This window comes from Moschus berezovskii, chromosome 17 (genome assembly GCF_049115385.1).
Source record: "Moschus berezovskii isolate FMDL1 chromosome 17, NW_MosBer_1.0, whole genome shotgun sequence".
Classification (NCBI taxonomy): domain Eukaryota; kingdom Metazoa; phylum Chordata; class Mammalia; order Artiodactyla; family Moschidae; genus Moschus; species Moschus berezovskii.
The window spans coordinates 73627982-73646318 of record NC_142476.1 but is presented as its reverse complement, the minus strand read 5'-3'; the positions used below and the strand labels follow the sequence as shown (position 1 = coordinate 73646318).

Here is an 18337-nt window from a genome sequence, read left to right as displayed (position 1 = left end):
GTGACTTAGCAGCAGCAGCAGAGGAAGTGGAAACACAGGTGATTTAAAAAATTCTTTGGAAAGTTTGAATCATCCCGCTTTCCTGAGTGAGTGTCTGCTCTGGTGCTGGGGAAAAGACTTCAAATACCTTCCAAAAATTTTAAAGCTTAATTGCATTTAAAACTTTTCAGTGATTTGTCATGGAACTGGCCTGGGTTTATCACTCCAGATTCACCTTCTGAAATTTCTATTCCAATTTTACTTTTTGGTCAAAATTCAATGCTTAAATAAATCCAGTGCTTAAAAAACCATCTAATCCTTGCCCATGTTTCCCTTGTATGTCATGATATTTCATGCTTCCATGCTTGGATATCTGTTAATCCTGTTGTGCAATGCCTTGCTCTACTTTCCTTCATTTTTCTCCTCCTTTCTCTAGGCTAACTCCAAATCAGCTTGTAAAACTCTACCCCCATTTTGTCCAGTCAGTCTTTCCTTTGCTTCTCTCTCAAACAGGGTTACACATTTTTTGCACTGACAGCTGTTCAATCATGTCCGACTCTTTGAGACCCCATGGACTGTAGCCCGCCAGTCTTCTCTGCCCATGGGGATTCTCCAGGCAAGTATACTGGAATGGGCTGCCATTCCCTTCTCCGGGGCATCTTCCCAATCCAAGGGTTGAACCCAGGTCTCCTTCATTGCAGGCAGATTCTTTATCATCTGAGCCACCAGGGACGCCTCAAACAGGGTTATAATATCCTCCCATGTGTTCAGTCTTTTCCTTATATACTCACTTGTCACAGTGTATTGTAACAGACTTACCTTTTTATATCTCCCCTCCTATCCCACAAGCTCCCTGAAGGCAAGGACTCTACTAGTTTTTCCACACACTCAGCACCTAGTGAAGCAGGGCACGCTGTAGTGGCCAATGAGTATTTTTTGAAGCAGTGACTGGATAACTGACTGGTTGACAAGAAGAGACCAAAATTTTGGTTCCAAGAAGAACCAGAGGAATGTTCTCATTATTAAGTTATTGTCTCTCAACTCTAGACCTACCCGTCTATATTTGACTTTATGACAGTAGGACTGGGACACCAGCATCTACGTTTCTGCTCTACCAGCTGACTCTATGTTGAGCTCTGCCAATAGGGGGTGCCAGAGGGTGACATCAGAGAACTGAAAGGGAAAAGGAATTGGCTCCTTCCTATCTGCGTCCTGCTTGCTTCCTGATTACATAAGGTTCTCTCCAAGAAGGATTTTTCACCTTGGAGGAGGTAGATCCTTCTCCCTTAGAAGTAGATGATTCAAGTGTGACATTTTCCCAACACTTGGAAAGCCAGCTTTATCTCATGCCTCCTCCTACAGACACCTGCATCAGCTGGTGGGTACCACCCGCCCCTCTGCCCCGCCTCCTCGAATGTCTGGGTTCCAGCATCAGAACTGCTCCCCTCTAATCTTCTGAGTTTTAACAATCAAGCTATTTCTCTTTGTTGCCTCAGTCCTATAGGTATTAGCTCTTTCCTGCAGTTGCCATCTCCATGATATCTTGAGTTCTCTTTTCATCTTTCAGTTACCTAGTCAACAAATTTACAACCAGTTAGTAATTCTTTACATTAAATTCTCTCTGTTAAAATAACTGGTGTGGTTTTTCTTTCTTGAGCAGACTTTTTCTTTCTTCTTTGAGCTATAGAAAATGAGGATGATGCTCACAGAAAGAGGGAAATAAGAAAATCATAAAGAGGGTGATGATAGATTTGCATCTGGACTCACTGAACTTATCATTTTGTCTTTATCACACAATATTACATACTGACTGTAAAAAGTAACTAGAAAATACAGATGAGCAAAAAATTCAAGAATTATCCAAAACCTATCTCTGGGCGATGAGTACTGTTAACTTTCTTTTGGTGTTTAACTTTCCAGATGTTTTTTGTGTACATATAAATGTAAAAATATTCTATATATTTAAAGAAAAAGAATCATACTAGGTGTACTGTAGTACACATTTTATTATCTCTTCTTTTATTATCATTAATGCCTTTCTTTATTCTGAAATATAAATATATAACTTCCAAATTTGTCCTCTTTCGAAGCATCGCTATGGATGGTTAACCTTGGATAACTTCCTATTTTTTAAAATCATGCTTTATGTTTAACACAGTACTTTCCCATACATGATTTAATTCCCATGAAATTCTAGATGTTATTTTCTGTGTTTATTAGCCTAACTTACATAAAAATAAAGCTTAGGGAAAGTAGTGACTTGCCCAAGGTCACATAACTAGTAAGTGGCAGACCCAGGGCCTGGAAGCTGTATCTTGTGACTGTAAATGTCAGGCTCTAGTCAATCTATCATATTGTTTCTCTATTTTACCCCAGACCTTCAATGGTTCACATTGTTTCCAAATCAAAAACCTAACCTCCTTAATCTAGTATTCAAAACCTTCCAAAATCTAGCATCAAGCAGATCTTCTAAATTTTCCCTACAAATAACAAATCTCCAGCTAAACCTAACTGCTGCTGCTACTGCTAAGTCACTTCAGTCGTGTCCGACTCTGTGTGACCCCATAGACGGCAGCCCACCAGACTCCCCTGTCCCTGGGATTCTCCAGGCAAGAACACTGGAGTGTGTTGCCATTTCCTTCTCCAATGCATGAAAGTGAAAAGTGAAAGAGAAGTCGCTCAGTCGTGTCTGATTCTTAGCGACCCTATGGACTGCAGCCTACCAACTCCTCCATCTGGGACCCTATACCTTAAGTGTTGGGAATTTTGCTTATCCCATTAATTTTATTCACCTGAGATATCTTTGCCATCAGGCAATGCTTGCTAATATTTTATCCACCACAAATGAAACAATACAAAGTCCTGAAATGAGTGAGATGACACACGGGAATTCTGTATAGGTGGCATTTCCAATCAGTAAATTATAAAATAGTGTTGACAAATTGTGTGTGTACTCAGTCACTAAATAATGTCTGACTATTTAAGAATCCCTGGACCATAGCCCGCCAGTCTCCTCTTTCCGTGGGATTTCCCAGGCAAGAATACTGTTGTGGGTTGCCATTTCCTTTTCCAGGTGATCTTCCCGGCCAGGGTTTCCTGCATTGCAGGCAGATCCTTTACCGTCTGAGCCACGACCAGGGCTTTGAGGGATGGGCAGAATGGGGTGAAGGGGTAAAAACTTCTAGTGTAAAAGAAAGAAGTGTAACATACAACATGGTGACTAGACCAATAATATTACGTTGCAAATTTGAAAGTCGCTAAGAAAGTGAAAAAAAAAATTCTCAAAAGTAAAAAAGTTTGTAACTTTGAATAGTGACAGTTGGTAACTAGACTCATTGTGGTGATCATTCTGAAATGTACACTAATGTTGAATCATTATGTTGAACTCTTGAAACTAATAATGTTGTTAATTACACTTCAAGTAAACAAAAACAAAATCCAGTCTACATTTAGATATAAGGAATAGAGCCATAAAAGCATAGGAAGAAATAATTGATATGTTATTTTTAATATGATCACTAAAAGAATTTCCTTAATATACATGAATATAGGTAAATTAATAAGAAACTGTCCAAACGAAAATAGTCTAAGGATATATACTATACTATATACACACAAATACCAAATATATATTTGAAATAAATAAACAGTGTGGCTTATAATGACTAAAATTTTAATTAAAACAATAATAATATGCCACTTAAAATACTGAACTTGCAAAGATTTGAAAGGTTGTTGTTTCAATATTGATAGGAGATTTCAGAATTAGAAATTCTTACATCCCATTTTTGAAAGACCGTTCAGGAATCTCTAAGCTTCCAAGGTGGTGCAGTGGTAAAGAATCCCCCTGCGAATGCAGGAGATACAAGAGATGTGGGTTTGATCATTGGGTTATGAAGCTCCTCTGGAGTAGGAAATGGCAACCCACTCCAGTATTCTCGTCTGGAGAATCCCATGGATAGAGGAGCCTGGTGGGTTACAGTTCATGGGGTTGCAAAGACTTGGACATGACTGAGAATGAACTTTAACAATCTCTAAAAGTTTAAAACGGACAAAATTGGATTCTGCACTTCTAGTACTAAGGATAATCTTCCATATGCTTATTGTAAAGATATTTTTGGAGAATTGCTTTTGTAATGAAAACCTGGAAATCACCTATTTTGCCATCAATAGGGGACTGATTAAATAATACAAGATACATATTCATATAATAAAATATTGTTGAGTCTAAAAAAATGAGAGGTGTGTGTATCCAAATGGAGAAATAAAATTTGAACAATTCCTTTATGTAAGGGAAATTAAAAATAGAAAACATTAATGTTACATATATTAAAATGAATAATAGTTATCTATCAATGGGAATTATATATGACATGGGTAAGTCATAAAAAAGGCATTAAAAACCTCTGTAATATTCTGTACTGTCAAAACTTTTTTTTTCCAAAAAAGTACTTCTAATTTAAACAGTCATTACAATTTTATTTTGTAAAGCCAAGTTTTAATGTCATTAACTATATCCAAGAATTCTCCATCAATAAAAGTGTTCCATAAATATTTCAGGAAGAATTCTTTTCTCCTGCATATTTTTTCACATTAAATAAAATGTGACAAATACTTATAGTTCTCACATTATATTGCTTGTTTTTCTGTTTGTTTAGTTTGACTTACATCTCCTACTATAGTAAAAGTCCTTTGTAATAGAGCCCAGATCTTACAGTAGAAATAAACATTATCATCCATTATCCATCTATCTATCTGTCTATTTATCTTCACATCCATACTTCCTTTCCACAAAACACAAATTGATTGCATAAAAATCCCTTTACCTTTCAATCAATGCCCCCTTTTTCTTAGTTTACTCAATCAGCTTAATTTCTCATTCTAAAAAACATTATTTATGTTACCCACTTGAAATATTCTTCCATATCATCTGTCCATTCAAACTATCTCAGATTTTAGCCTTCAAAACCTTACTGAGCTTTTTAGAATACTCAATTATTTGAACTTGGAAGGCTCATCAGTTTTTACTTTTACAGTGTTTAGCAGGTGTTGGTGTTTGTATATTTTTGTCTTTTATTGAACTCTGATCAAACCTTTTTTAAAATTAGAGACTGCTTTTGAGAATTAAAAACCTGTGCATTTTGTCTCTCTCAAAATAGAAGCTCGTAGTGGGAGATCATTTTATTATGTGTCTTATAAAATCTTAAGAAAGAGTGTTTGGTGGATTTTGTAAATGAAAGTTGCATTTTGTGGGTGAATTTTGCCATTTACAAGATTACAGATATAAAATAAAGGGGAAATGCTGAAGAAGCTTTATTATACAAGCCATACTTGTATAAAGCCTAAAGTGGCCTTATCTATAATCCTATCAGTAAACAGTTTGCAAAACACTAACAAAAAGTTTGTCTCTAATGTAGGAAATCTCTTTTGTAACTCACATGTGGTCAACAAAGTAGCCTAAATAATATATCAAACTAACAGATGAACTAACCAGAAGCAATCTTATTAATAGTTTCCTCCGTATTAGGTTATTTTTTGTTTTAGTTTTTAAAGTCATAAATAGCTTCTATGCTTATTAGGGCAGACTCCTGCCCCATTTTTTTTAACAGGATGCTATCTAGAGGCAACATGTAAACAATGAAAGAGAAATACTGAGGGAAAATGCTTTGGGGAGTTGGAGAGAGCAGAGTGACAAACATTTTCAAGATGGAATTGGCAAATTGACTTCCTGCAACTTAATGAAAATATCTGCATAGGTCAAACCCCATCTTTGATTTGAGCTAAATGGATTTCCTTTGGTGGTGATAGAAGAAAGAAGAGGCACATGATGAAGCAGAAATTACATGCCATAACCTCCCCAGAAAGCCCGCAGGCTCATGGCTATAACCATATGAGAGGCTCTATGGAGTCCCAGAATGAAAAAGAACTATGTGTCTCCATTCTATTTCAGTCCTTACAAATTTCTGATTTTTTTTTGCAGCTATCTAAGAAAAATTTGATATTGTTGTTGTCTAAGCACATTTAAACTTCAGCTGAAATAACTGCCAAGTGATTCATGCCTATGTAGGTGAACATAACGATTGTATCTGAAGCCCCAGTGCGCCATTTTCATTTCACTTTAAATAAAAAACAAAATGTATCTATGTCAGTCAGTGCCCTTCTGCTGTACTCAGAGGTATCAAACAGGCTACAATTATGATTGTGAAGTGATTGTGTCACATTGGAGGAAGGTTTATTGCTTTTGAGTCTGCTAGGCAGTAACACATTCTGTTTCATATTACTCTTTATATCATTGTTTGGCTGTGACTAGAATAATCAAATGCCATCAAATGCTGTCAAATTCAATTTACAATATTTTTCATTGAAGCAGGCTTTCTGCATTATATTTCCTGTTTTCCCTCTCTATAGCTGCCATGGAATAGTCACTGTAATCACGAGCTTTATTTACAAAACCAACAGAGTGAAGCCACATCCTGGTCTATAACAGATACTTTATTTCCCTTTATTCAGAATAGGAATTTGATGTGCTTTTCTCATACAATTAGCATTAAGTAGATGAAAGAAAACTATTCCAAGAGGATGAGCATTTTAGAGGCTGCTCTAACGTGCTTAGTGTAAAATGTAAATTCACATTAGCCAGTTTTACATGTTTGTGTGTATTTGAATCAGAAATATTATTCTTCAAATTAATGTTTGCTGAGAGGAAGACATTTTGCTTGCTCATTCTGGGCAACGTCATTTACATAAAGAGAAACACAATAATACTTTTCACCGATCACAATCTTCCTACAAACCCAGAGATGAAGATTGGTCTAAATCAAAGGGTTTTATCATCTGAAGTTACAAGAGGAGCCTAAACTAAGTTTCACGATGTGTCTAGGGTGCAGGACCAAACAAGGGAGGGTTAGGCTGCAGGAGAGACTAACAAAGGATGCTTGAGTGGGATGGGGATCTGAGAAAACATGTGGGCTTTGTACGCCTGGTGTAAATAGGTGGCTTTTGGAAAGGGGTTTTCATCTGCAAAAGCTTTATGTCTGCCCGTGTCTGTCTTAGAAAGTGTCTTTTCTCTTTCACTGCTATGATATGAATGAATGTGTTCCCCCAAATTAATATATTGAAATGCTAACCACCCAGGTGGTGATATTAAGAGGTGACTAGGTCATGAGGGTGGAGTCCTCTTGCATGTGATTAGTGCCCTAATAAAAGAGTCCCCACAGGACCCCCTGCCACTTTTGCCAGGTGAGGACACAGAGAGAATATGGCCATCTGTGAAGCAGGGAAAGAGCCCTCACCAGACAGCAAACCTGCCAGCACCTTGATCTTAAAATTCTCAGCCTCCAGAACCGTGAGAAGTAAATATCTGTTGTTTATAAGTCACCCAAGTTATGGTATTTTTGTTACAGCAACCTGAACGGACTAACAGAGGCAGCCAGCTCACTTTCTCCTTTCCTGCTCTTTCTCTTCCTGTTTCATTTTCTCTCTCTCTCTCCTCCTCCTATTTATTCACTATATATTTAAAGAAAACATTAATTTAAAACTATGTCCATGTTGATCAAGTGAAAGATGGATCGAGCAGCACAATGTTCTCAAACCAAACTGCCCAAGGAACCTCAGTCTCTCTGTCTCCCCCACCCCCCTCATTCTCACTCTCACTCTTCTCAATCTCTCTTTCCTTCTCTTCCCTCCCTTGCTCCTTCCCTCTTTTCTTCATTTGCGGTGGGTACACTGAATTGATTATGCACATCATGGTGAAAAGAAGTTGCTCTAACACTATCAAGTCAGCCCCGTGGAAGCCTCAAAACAGAAGGGGCCTTGCAGTGTGAGCCCCTCTCTCTGCAAATGAAAAGTGGCATCTTTTGAAGAAGAGAAAAAGCCCTTCCAATCTCGCATATTAGGTGGTGAGAAATAACTAGATTTCTTGTCCTAGACCTGGTTCTTCCTCCGGAATGACTATGGTTCTTGGCCACTGAACCTCCAGAGGATGGCTCTAACTGTTCGTCAAAGGTAAGGCTTTTGGGGCTATGAGGTCTCATCTTTCAAAGAGGCTCAAACATAAATGTCACATGTTAGTTGTAGCTTTTTCTCCTTTGATAATGTGTAAAAGTATCCAGTACCAATTTTAGTTTCCAGTAGGTGCTCAAAACTCATGAATTCCCATTCATTCCCTTATGGAAAAAGAAAACATATTTGAGCCTACAGTACTGGAATAGTACACAATCTTAAATAATTAACAATAATAGTAACAGTCAATGTTACCTGTGAATAAAGTAGTTGATGATGACTCCATTTGGTTTTTTAGGTGGCATCCATTTAACCTCTATGCAAGCTGACCCCAGTGCCTTAAGAATAGGGGAATTTAGATCCATGGGGGCTGCTTCAGCTGTTTTGGCAAACATCCTACTGCTAACTCCACAATCTCCTTGAAAAAAAACATTACCTTGAGTAATTTGTCAAGTAAGAAAAAGAGCTACATGTACACACAGAAGGGTAGGAATAGCATGAAAATCATTGTATCTGAAATTTTGTATACACAGTTCTACACATACTTTAGCATTTACATCTCTACAGGATTTGAATATTTAAATAAGAAATGATTATTGGAAAATCCATTAACTATCCACATTTTTGCACAGGCACAGACAATAAAGTTGATACCTTGAACTGAGTTTTCTCTAGTTTACTGCAGTTATTTGAGCCAGAAAGTGAAAATGTGACTAAAGTAAATGTATATGTGACCTGCTTTTAATATCTTATTTTGCCAATATTTAAAAATGATCATTCTCTTGACACACAGAAGTCAAATAATGCATTTGAAGGATATGGTTTCAAATTCACAGGATACACAGAGATGCAGAAAGTGATTTTGCTTTTAAATCAAGAAAACTTTAAAGCCATTTCCTTGTGGATTAGCTGAAGATTGGAGCAAGGAAAACAATACTTTCCAAAACAAAATGTCTTGGTCTGATTTGTAGAGAAAAGCAGGCAAACTGACTCAGTTTTGGAGATGAAGCATAGCAAAATCACAAACCCCTAGTTGTAACCAACTCTACAGGAACTAGTATTCATTTGGAGACAGAAGTTCCTAAGGACAGGAGTTTCATGTTGAGTATAAGATTGGCAAATTTCCTTAATCTAAGGTGAAACAACTTGTTTGGAGTTACACCTTTTTTCTCTTAGCAGTTGGGTATTACATATTATATGACACTTGGAAGGATGAAGGAAGTGAGTGGGGCTCTTTCTCAAGACCATACAGGTAGATGACGATTTTATTGACCACTTGCTGAAGCCATGAAACTCAAGGTGACAGTTTAAGTTCAAGAGACAGTTATCAGGGAAGCAGTGTAAAATATGTTGAGATTCATTTGAGTATAACTCAACTGCTTAATAATGTCTCCTTTCCTCCTACCTCACCCCTAAATAAAACTGAAATACAGCCAAGGTTAGGACATTTCCTAGGAGACTTCTGTAATGCCTATTTTGTTTTATATTACCCATGGTTTCTTTATGTGATCTAGGTGTTTTTCTTTTAAAAGGCCTTATAAAACAAGACTTTGCAAAACCACCACTTTCATATATTTAAATATTCATGAATTAATGTGCAGAAATGCATAATTCTTCACTCAACGCAGGATTCTGATTTTTTCTGGGTACAAAGTCCAGTACAAATAAGAAATGGACTGTTAGTCTTTGTATTTGAATTGACAATCTATTCCTTTTTATTGAAAATATTTTAAATGAAATTCTTTTTTATAAAAACCCTGGACAAGTGTCTGAAAGACTTTCACCTTTTTGGCATGCTTGTATCCTTATCTCATACTGTGTGAATGGAGCCAAGTTTTCCAGAAGGATAGATCGATGATGACCAACAGAGGAGATCAGAGGTGTTGCACTTCCAGCATTGAGTAAGACATTGTACTCCACAGGTATTTTGGGGACAAGGATCCCTTTAAAGAGACAGAATAAAACACGTTTGTCTGTTTGATCAACAAACGGTCAACAAATGTTCATCTTTTAAGAATAGTGTATATTTAAAATTTTACACTTCAAGGTATACTAATGCTTAATATAGCAATTAATAATTGCAAGAAATTTGAACTGGAAAATATCAGAGTGCTTATTCTAAAAGTAAGAAATGTTTATCATCTATTTTCAAAAACAAATGAAATATAACAATTCTATTCAACGATATACTCTATAGGCAAATAAAAACAAAGGCATGTTTCAAGGCAAATACATACAAGGCGCTTAGAAATGATGTTATATTTTTCCTAGGTTTACTTACTCTTAAAGTACATAAAAAACCCCACCAGTTTTGCTTGTGACAATAATTTTTCTGCAAGCATTGGGTATGCATCTCATCTGACACAGATCGTTGACATAATAGCCCATAAAGTATCCAAATCACAGTCTACCTAGAGAATTCCCAGTGCATTAATTATTGAGTCAGGACAGTCCACTCTGTCAGTGAGACGCATGAACCTAAATATATATGAAATTTGGGTTTAAAAACTGTCATTTTTCACAATGCTTCCTAAAGAATGGAGGTCTTATCAGTGTAGCCTCTTCACAGTCTAGTCACAGAATTAAATGCTTGTAAGTTTTATTTGGTCATGAACAACATGCACACTTTTTAAAGGAGAGGATATGAGCCTTGAATGAAAAATATAATGAAGCTTCCCACCAAAGTTTCTCACTGATTTGCTAGCTTCTAACATATGTGGGCTTCATCACTTACCTTTGTAGTACTTAAATAAGTTTCTCTGCTACAGAGACAAGGAAATCCATAGCATAGGATTCAATAACCCATGAGAGATGAGGTCTAAAGAATTAAATGTGGTTTTGCTTTTTGTAGCTACAGCTCCAATATATGAGGGACAGAAGAGTGAGCAGAAACCAGAGGTGTTCAGGACTTTATGTAAGATAGATTAAAATAAGGAGTCTCTGAAGGAAATATTGATCAGAATCAGAAGGACTGATCAATCGGTTCCTTTGGGAAGGTGCCAGATGGTGCTGAATTTGGCAACCGAGACTGAGAATTTAAAGTTTAGAGCATCCCAATTAAATTGATGCTTTTGTCCTTATAGCTTAACTTCTATTATTGTCTGATCAATTCCTAAATTCCTATCTCTGACTTTATATTTATCCTGCATTATGGATTTGTATTTTGAACACTCTACTTCACAGAGACCTCAATCTCAAGGTCTAAAAAAAATTACACTATTTTCCATTCCCAAATGTGTTCTTCTTCCTGGGTTTGCTCTCCCCATTTCCCTACACCAGAAGCCTTAGAGTAAGACTCTTAAAAGTAGACCCTGTTTTCTAATGATCTAACTTACATTTTAGGAAGATAGCACTGCTGACAAGTGAATGATGGATAGAAAACATGTGAACTAGGAGGAAGAGCTATCAATTTGAAAGTCATTGCATGGTTGTAGAAACAACACAAACAAAAACAGCATTCCACTGCATTCCTGACTTATGTCAGGCATCATATATTATCTCCTTTAATATCACTAGAATGTCAACTTCATACAGTTGGGGACTGTGTTCTCCTCTTTAAGGTAGTTCCAGAGCTTAGATTTGAGTACAGATCAGTAGCTCAAATGTTGATTGAATGAATGAATGAAACCAGAAGACAATATTGTAAGACAAATATTACTACCATTTTTTTAAAAAATAAGAACACTTGGGCTCATAGGAGAAACTTGTTACAGATATCACATAGATTAATAGAGGCAGCAAAATTTGAACTCAGGTCCATTTGAGACCAAAGCTTATCTCTCTATATTTATGCTGTCTCTTGATAAAAGACTTGGATTAGGTCAATCAGAGGAAAAAGTGAAAGGATAATTTTGAGAGAACACATAGACAGGCAGAACAAGTCTTGGAGACAGATGAGATACAGGGGCAAAAGTGAAGGAGGAGTCAGAATTACCACTGATGGAACAAAATTATAGGTGAAGATGAAAAGTTCTAAAGAGCAGATTTCCCAAACTGGGATACATATATCCTGGACATTCGTGGACTTTTGTCAAAGTATTTTTGGAGACAAGGACAAACATGTCCCTCTTTCCCTAGCTAGTTTTGACTTGTAGAATTTGTGAAACACATAACTCCCCAGTAAACTAGGGAAAACCAGCAGAACCCCACTATTTCTGTTCATAAAAATTGAGTGTGGATTTTTCTCCCTAAAATGCACAAAATTAGAAAATTATATGTGCAAGTGAGTGATGAGAACTTTACTAGATTGTTTTGAATATATAGTCACTTCAGAGTGAGCTAACTGCACACCAGCAGAAAAAGTTTATGTGGACAAAACCAGTGTGCTGAACATGTATAAATACTATTTGTGGTGCAGTTAAACATTATTTAATTTTTGTCACTTACTATTGCTTTAAAATGATTCATCATGTGTAATCTTCCCCAGACATGGGATGAAAAGCAGACTGGGACCATGATGCCTCTGCTCAGTCTCAAGTAACAGAAAATTCTACATTTTTTTTTTTTTTCAGATATCACAGCAAAGATTAATACCTAGAAAATTTAAGTAAATTCATTTTCTTTTTAATGGAATTGTGAGTACATGTAATGAGCTCATTTAGAAGATATTCTTCAAGGCCTCATTCTTAACTGCAAGACAAAATTGGGAATGCTTTTCCTTCTCCCAGTAAGACTGCTATAATTAAAACAAAGTTTGAGAGTTGGATGAAGTGAGTTGATTACAGGGAGCATTGGAGGCTCTGAGTTCACTAACGGATGAGAAAAACTTAAGAACTGTATTAGAGGTAAAATAAAATAGCAATCTAATCAGGGTTTTCTTGTTCTCTACTAAAGACGATCTTTGGGGAGTACTACTTCAAGTAGTAAAAGAGATGGACGAGTGAGTCAGGGACCGTCTCAGTTTGCAATTTGACCTTCAGCAGAAGACATGGTTATGGAAATATCCCTCCAGAAGGTCTTGGAAGGTCACAGCATCCTGCCTCAGATTTGGGAATTTCTCCTTGTTTTTGCCCTAACATAGTTAGTAAGGCAGTGGGGGAAAAGGTTGCTGTCTGTGCACACGTATTTATGACAAAATGAAGAGAGAAAGAACTGCCTGGACATTGAGCCTGTTATTGGGGTTGGCTCTCTTCAGATTGACTTAACATCCAGAAATACAATAGCATATTAAGATTTAGCTAAGGAGATTATCAATAGAATAAAAGGATAGAAAATGTACCCCTGAATGATAAATTCCACAATACATTGTTTTGTGGATGTAGACAAACACATTGGAATTCAACGTGAAATTTCATGAAGTTTTAAGATAAAAAGCAAGACCTTAAAATAATTTACAAGGTTATGGTGACTTCTTCAGGTTTTTTCAAACCTCCTCGGATTACATGTTTATTCTGTCTTCTCTGATCCTAGGATGGATCTTGTGGAAAAGTTTGACAAACACATTTTGGAAAATATACTATTATTCTTGATGAACTAGATAAACCACAGGGTGGAGTCAGATCAAATCCCTCTCCGACTTTCCTTATTCCCTGGTAAATTCTCCATTCTCTGTGGACACAAGTCTCTTCATCTGTAAAATGATGACACTAATAGCCACCTCAAAAAGAGATGAAAAGATTAATTAAAATGTATTGAAAACATTTTAGTTCATTACTACAACACAGAAAGTGCCAAGTAAACGACAGACATCTCTATAAAACAAAATGAAATTGAGCAAAATGGGGAAAAAAATACCCCATAGCTATGACACTGTTTCCATGTGCCCACAAATACTGCTGAACCCATCTTTTATATAAAGCAGTTATTCCAAATACAAATCAATGCTATATTGAAAAAAGTAATTATTGTCATAACAAAAGTTAGTTATCTAGTTTTATTTTTTATGTATACTTGGATATGTAAAAGTTGCAGCCTGTGAAGATATCCTAGTCTTTATTCTCAGCAGTAATTTAGAGTGGTCTTTTGTTCAATTCATCTGAGGTTGCACCTTATTATATGTCTGTAGTTTGTACCTTTTGGTCTGCTTCCAGTATCTTCTCTGCTTAAAAGACAGGACTCCTAGGAGGTCAGGGAACAAAACTGTACTTACACCACATTTCAAATATAGACATAATCTTGATCATGGCTGTTCAAAGCGTGTACCCAGAAATTGCATTTTTCACGTCTTGGTTAATCAGAAATAAATGTCCTTTACATACACCTGTAAGGTGTTGAAACAGAAAATGCTCCTTGAAGCTGTGAACATGTCAAATACTGACATGCACTTATTTAGCAAAGAGGGCCCCCTCCACTGTCATAATTTACAGGACAGTGACGTGAAAGCCTCCTGTGTTCCTGCAAACCCTAGACCATCTGCAATGAGTCTGAAATGACCTAGCCCCCTGGTACTCTGACGACTAAGTGAAATGAAATGGGCATATTTGTTAAAGTCAGCTGGCAAGCCACACGGCTTGGTTAGTTCCTGAGTTCATAAATTTATGTCAGAGCAAGAGAAGCAGCGGAAACTCATGTGAACCAATTTACCCTAAGTGCAAATGGCAGTTTTGTTATTTGGTGTCAAAGTTACCAGTCGCACGATGACAAGCTGCCATAACACATTTTCTTGTTCACTAAAGAACAAAGATTTCGTTGGTTAATATTCCTTGCAAGGCTCCTTTTCATAATTTACAACAACTAGATGCTGATAGGTTATTTAACATTTATGAAGTTAAGATGTAATCAGAAAAACCCTGATTATCTTTACAAATAAAAAAGTTAAATTATTCAACTTTTTTTTTTCCTCTGTGGCTTCATTTCACAGCAGGTGCATACTTTACAATGGGACAAGTCAATCAAATAATCCTTTTTTAAAATCTTTTTTTTAGGAGCTGGAGCAAGAACAATTCTAAGAGGGAAACTATTGGTTTGATAGCCACATTTGCTTCAAACCACGGGCTGTGCTTAACATAATGCTTTTAATAAAATAGCCGCATGTCTCCTCTGTAGAGATGTGGGTATGTTGGTAATTTCCTCTGGGGGCCATGGAAGTGAAACTGGACCCTCTTAAACACACATCCATACCAACTGTATGGAAATTTTACATAGTTCGTATAATTTTATACCTCTTCTGTTCAACTAGATGGTAGAGTTTTTGACAAGAGGGACAATATCTCACTCCTTTTTTAAAAGAAATGTCTAGAATCATGCCTGTGATCCCCCAGAGAGGGGCTTAGTAAACATCTTCACATTTGTTGAAATGAATTAATCCACTCAAATGTAAATGAATTACATCCTGTGAAATTTTAAGATGCAAATAAAATGATCCTACTGGGTTACCGGATGAACTGCCCTTGAACCACTTTGTCTTCATATATGCTTGCTGTTATCTATGGCAATAGTTTTTTCAGTTTTGAACTGGATCGTGGTAGAATGCAGAAGAAAATAATTTGCTTTACACAATGTTTAGGTAGAAAAATAGTGTAAAAATATGGAATAGTGTGTTTGCTCAAAGAATTTGGAGTGAAATTTATTGCTAGTTGGCTCTGACACCTATGTGATGAATCACCTAGAGAAAAGCTTTCAGCACCGAAATTAACTTTTCTCATTAGCAACAAAGGGAGAACATTGGATGTACCACAAGTTGTTATGAACATTAAATGAGATATGTGTTAATCTCTTTGAAAATGCCAAGCACACATTAGAAGTCAAAAAGGTAAGATGAATTTACTAAACATCAAAAACAAAGACAATGAAAGCAAAAATAAACAGATGGGACTACATCAAACTAAGGAGTTTCTGCACAGCAAAGGAAACCACTAATAGAATGAAAAGACAACCTATGGAGTAAGAGCAAATATTTGCAAACCACATATCTAACGAGGGATTAAATATCCAAAGTATATGAGGAACCCATATAATCCAATAGTAAAAATTTACAACCCAATTAAAAAATGGACAAAGGACCTGAAAAGACATCTTTCCAAGGAAGATACACAAATGGTCAATAGGTACATGAAAAGGTGATCACCATCAACAATCAGTGGGTAAATGCAAATCAAAACCACAATGAGATATCATTTCACACCTGTTAGTATCTCCATTATCAAAAAAGATAGGAGATCAAAAACGCTGGTAAGGATGCAGAGAAAACGGAAACCTTGTACACTGTTGTTGGGAATGTAAACTGATACAGCCACTATGGAAAACAACACGGAGTTTCCTCAAAACTAAAGAAAAATTAAAAGCAGAACTACTACATGATCTGGCAATTCGACTTCTGGGTATATATTCAAAGTAAATGAGATCATTATCTCAAAGAGACAACTGCATTGCTGTGTTCACCACAGCATTATTCATGATAGCCAAGGTATAAAAACAACCTAAATGCCCATTAATGGATGAACAGATTAAGAAAATATGATATACACATAATGGAATAGATTTAAGATTGGAATACTGTTCAATCTTAAAAAAGGAAAGCCTGCTGTTTGCTACAACCTGGTTGAAACTGGAGGATATCAAGTGATACAGCCAGATGGAGAAAGACAAATACTGAATGTTATCACTTATACATGGACTCATTTTTAAAGAAAGCGGAGCCCACAGAAACAGACTAAATGGTGGTTGCCAGGGGTTGAGAAGATGGGTGAAATAAGGAGAAGTTAGTAAATGGTGATACTTTCAATTATAAGATGAATAAATTCTGAGGATTGATTGTAAAACATGGTGACTATATAGATGATAATACTGTATTGTGCAGACATGCAGATGACACCACCCTTATGGCAGAAACTGAAGAGGAACTAAAGAGCCTCTTGATGAAAGTGAAAGAGGAGAGTGAAAAAGTTGGCTTAAAGCTCAACATCCAGAAAACTAAGATCATGGCATCTGGTCCCATCACTTCATGGGAAATAGATGGGGAAACAGTGACAGACTTTATTTTCGTGGGCTCCAAAATCACTGAAGATGGTGATTGCAGCTATGAAATTAAAAGACGCTTGCTCCTTGGAAGTTATGACCAAACTAAACAGCATATTAAAAAGCAGAAACATTACTTTGCCAACAAAGGTCCATCTAGTCAAGACTATGGTTTTTCCAGTAATCATGTATGGATGTGAGAGTTGGACTATAAAAAAGTTGAGCGCCAAAGAATTGATGCTTTTGAACTGTGGTGACTCAAGACTCTTGAGAGTCCCTTGGACTGCAAGGAGATCCAACCAGTCCATCCTAAAGGAGATCAGACCTGGTGTTCATTTGAAGGACTGATGTTGAAGCTGAAACTCCAATCCTTTGGCTACCTGATGGGAAGAGCTGACTCATTGAAAAGACCCTGATGCTGGGAAAGATTGAGGGCAGGAGGAGAAGGGGACGACAGAGGAGGAGATGGTTGGATGGCATCACCGACTCGACGGACATGAGTTTGAGTAAACTCTGGGAGTTGGTGATGGATAAGGAGGCCTGGTGAGCTGCAGTCCAGGGGGTTGCAAAGAGTAGGACATGACTGAGCGACTAAACTGTATTATGCAACTGAAATTTGCTAAGAGAATAGAAGTTGTGTTCCCACCAAGAAAAAAAAAAAAAGAAGGGAAAAATGAGAGAATATATGAGATAATGAATGTGTTAATTAAATTAATGGTGGAAATAGTTTCACAATGTACACACATCAAATGATCACATTATACACTTTAAATATATTACCATTTGTTAATTATACTCAGTAAAACTGAAAAAAGATAGGTAAATTAATACACAAAATAAACTTCAAATTATTACAATGATTTTACCTTTTTTCTGAAACTCAGCACTACTTGCCACTTGTCTATGGCACACATAAGAAGCTTGAAACAACTGCCAGTGTTGAATTATCCCGATTAATGTGACATGAATACTTTAAAAAGTCTTATGCCAATTTGACTTTAAATGGACAGTATCTGATATAATACACTGCATTGATGAGTTCACTGGACACCAAGATGTTTAATGTCTACAGAGAGGCCAATAGCTATCCCTTAATTAAAACTTGATTAATAAAAATCATTTATATTCCTAAGCAATATTAATTTAAATGATTTCTCAGTAGAAGAACTGGCAAGAGAGGTAATGGACTAACAGATAAATGTGAAAGGAAAGGCACCAGTATTTCAATATTATGCATCAAACCTAAATAACTCATTATCTTTAGTGAGAAAAAGCGGATGTTGGATCCAATGACATTGTTAATTAAAAGATGATTAAGGGCTAGGATAGTTCAAAATAGAGTCATCACCTTGATAAATTAGAAAGCCCCATTATTACCTTCAGAGTTTAAATAATTTTGAATGTTTGGATTCTGAAATGGTAGGGATGCTTATCTCAATTTTTAATCTTAGTAAATCATTTG

The 18337-nt window shown here is 36.4% G+C and overlaps 1 protein-coding gene across 1 annotated transcript in view; it reads right to left on the bottom strand.

Annotated features, from left to right (window-relative positions):
* Positions 1 to 18337, bottom strand: part of USH2A (usherin) — a 969245-nt gene that overhangs the window by 148017 nt on the left and 802891 nt on the right. The window contains exons 58-59 of the mRNA XM_055419911.2: positions 9765 to 9923; positions 8236 to 8398 (exon numbers count right to left, since the gene is read on the bottom strand). Coding sequence (XP_055275886.2) covers positions 8236 to 8398; positions 9765 to 9923 — 322 coding nt within the window. The remainder of the gene's footprint in view (positions 1 to 8235; positions 8399 to 9764; positions 9924 to 18337) is intronic.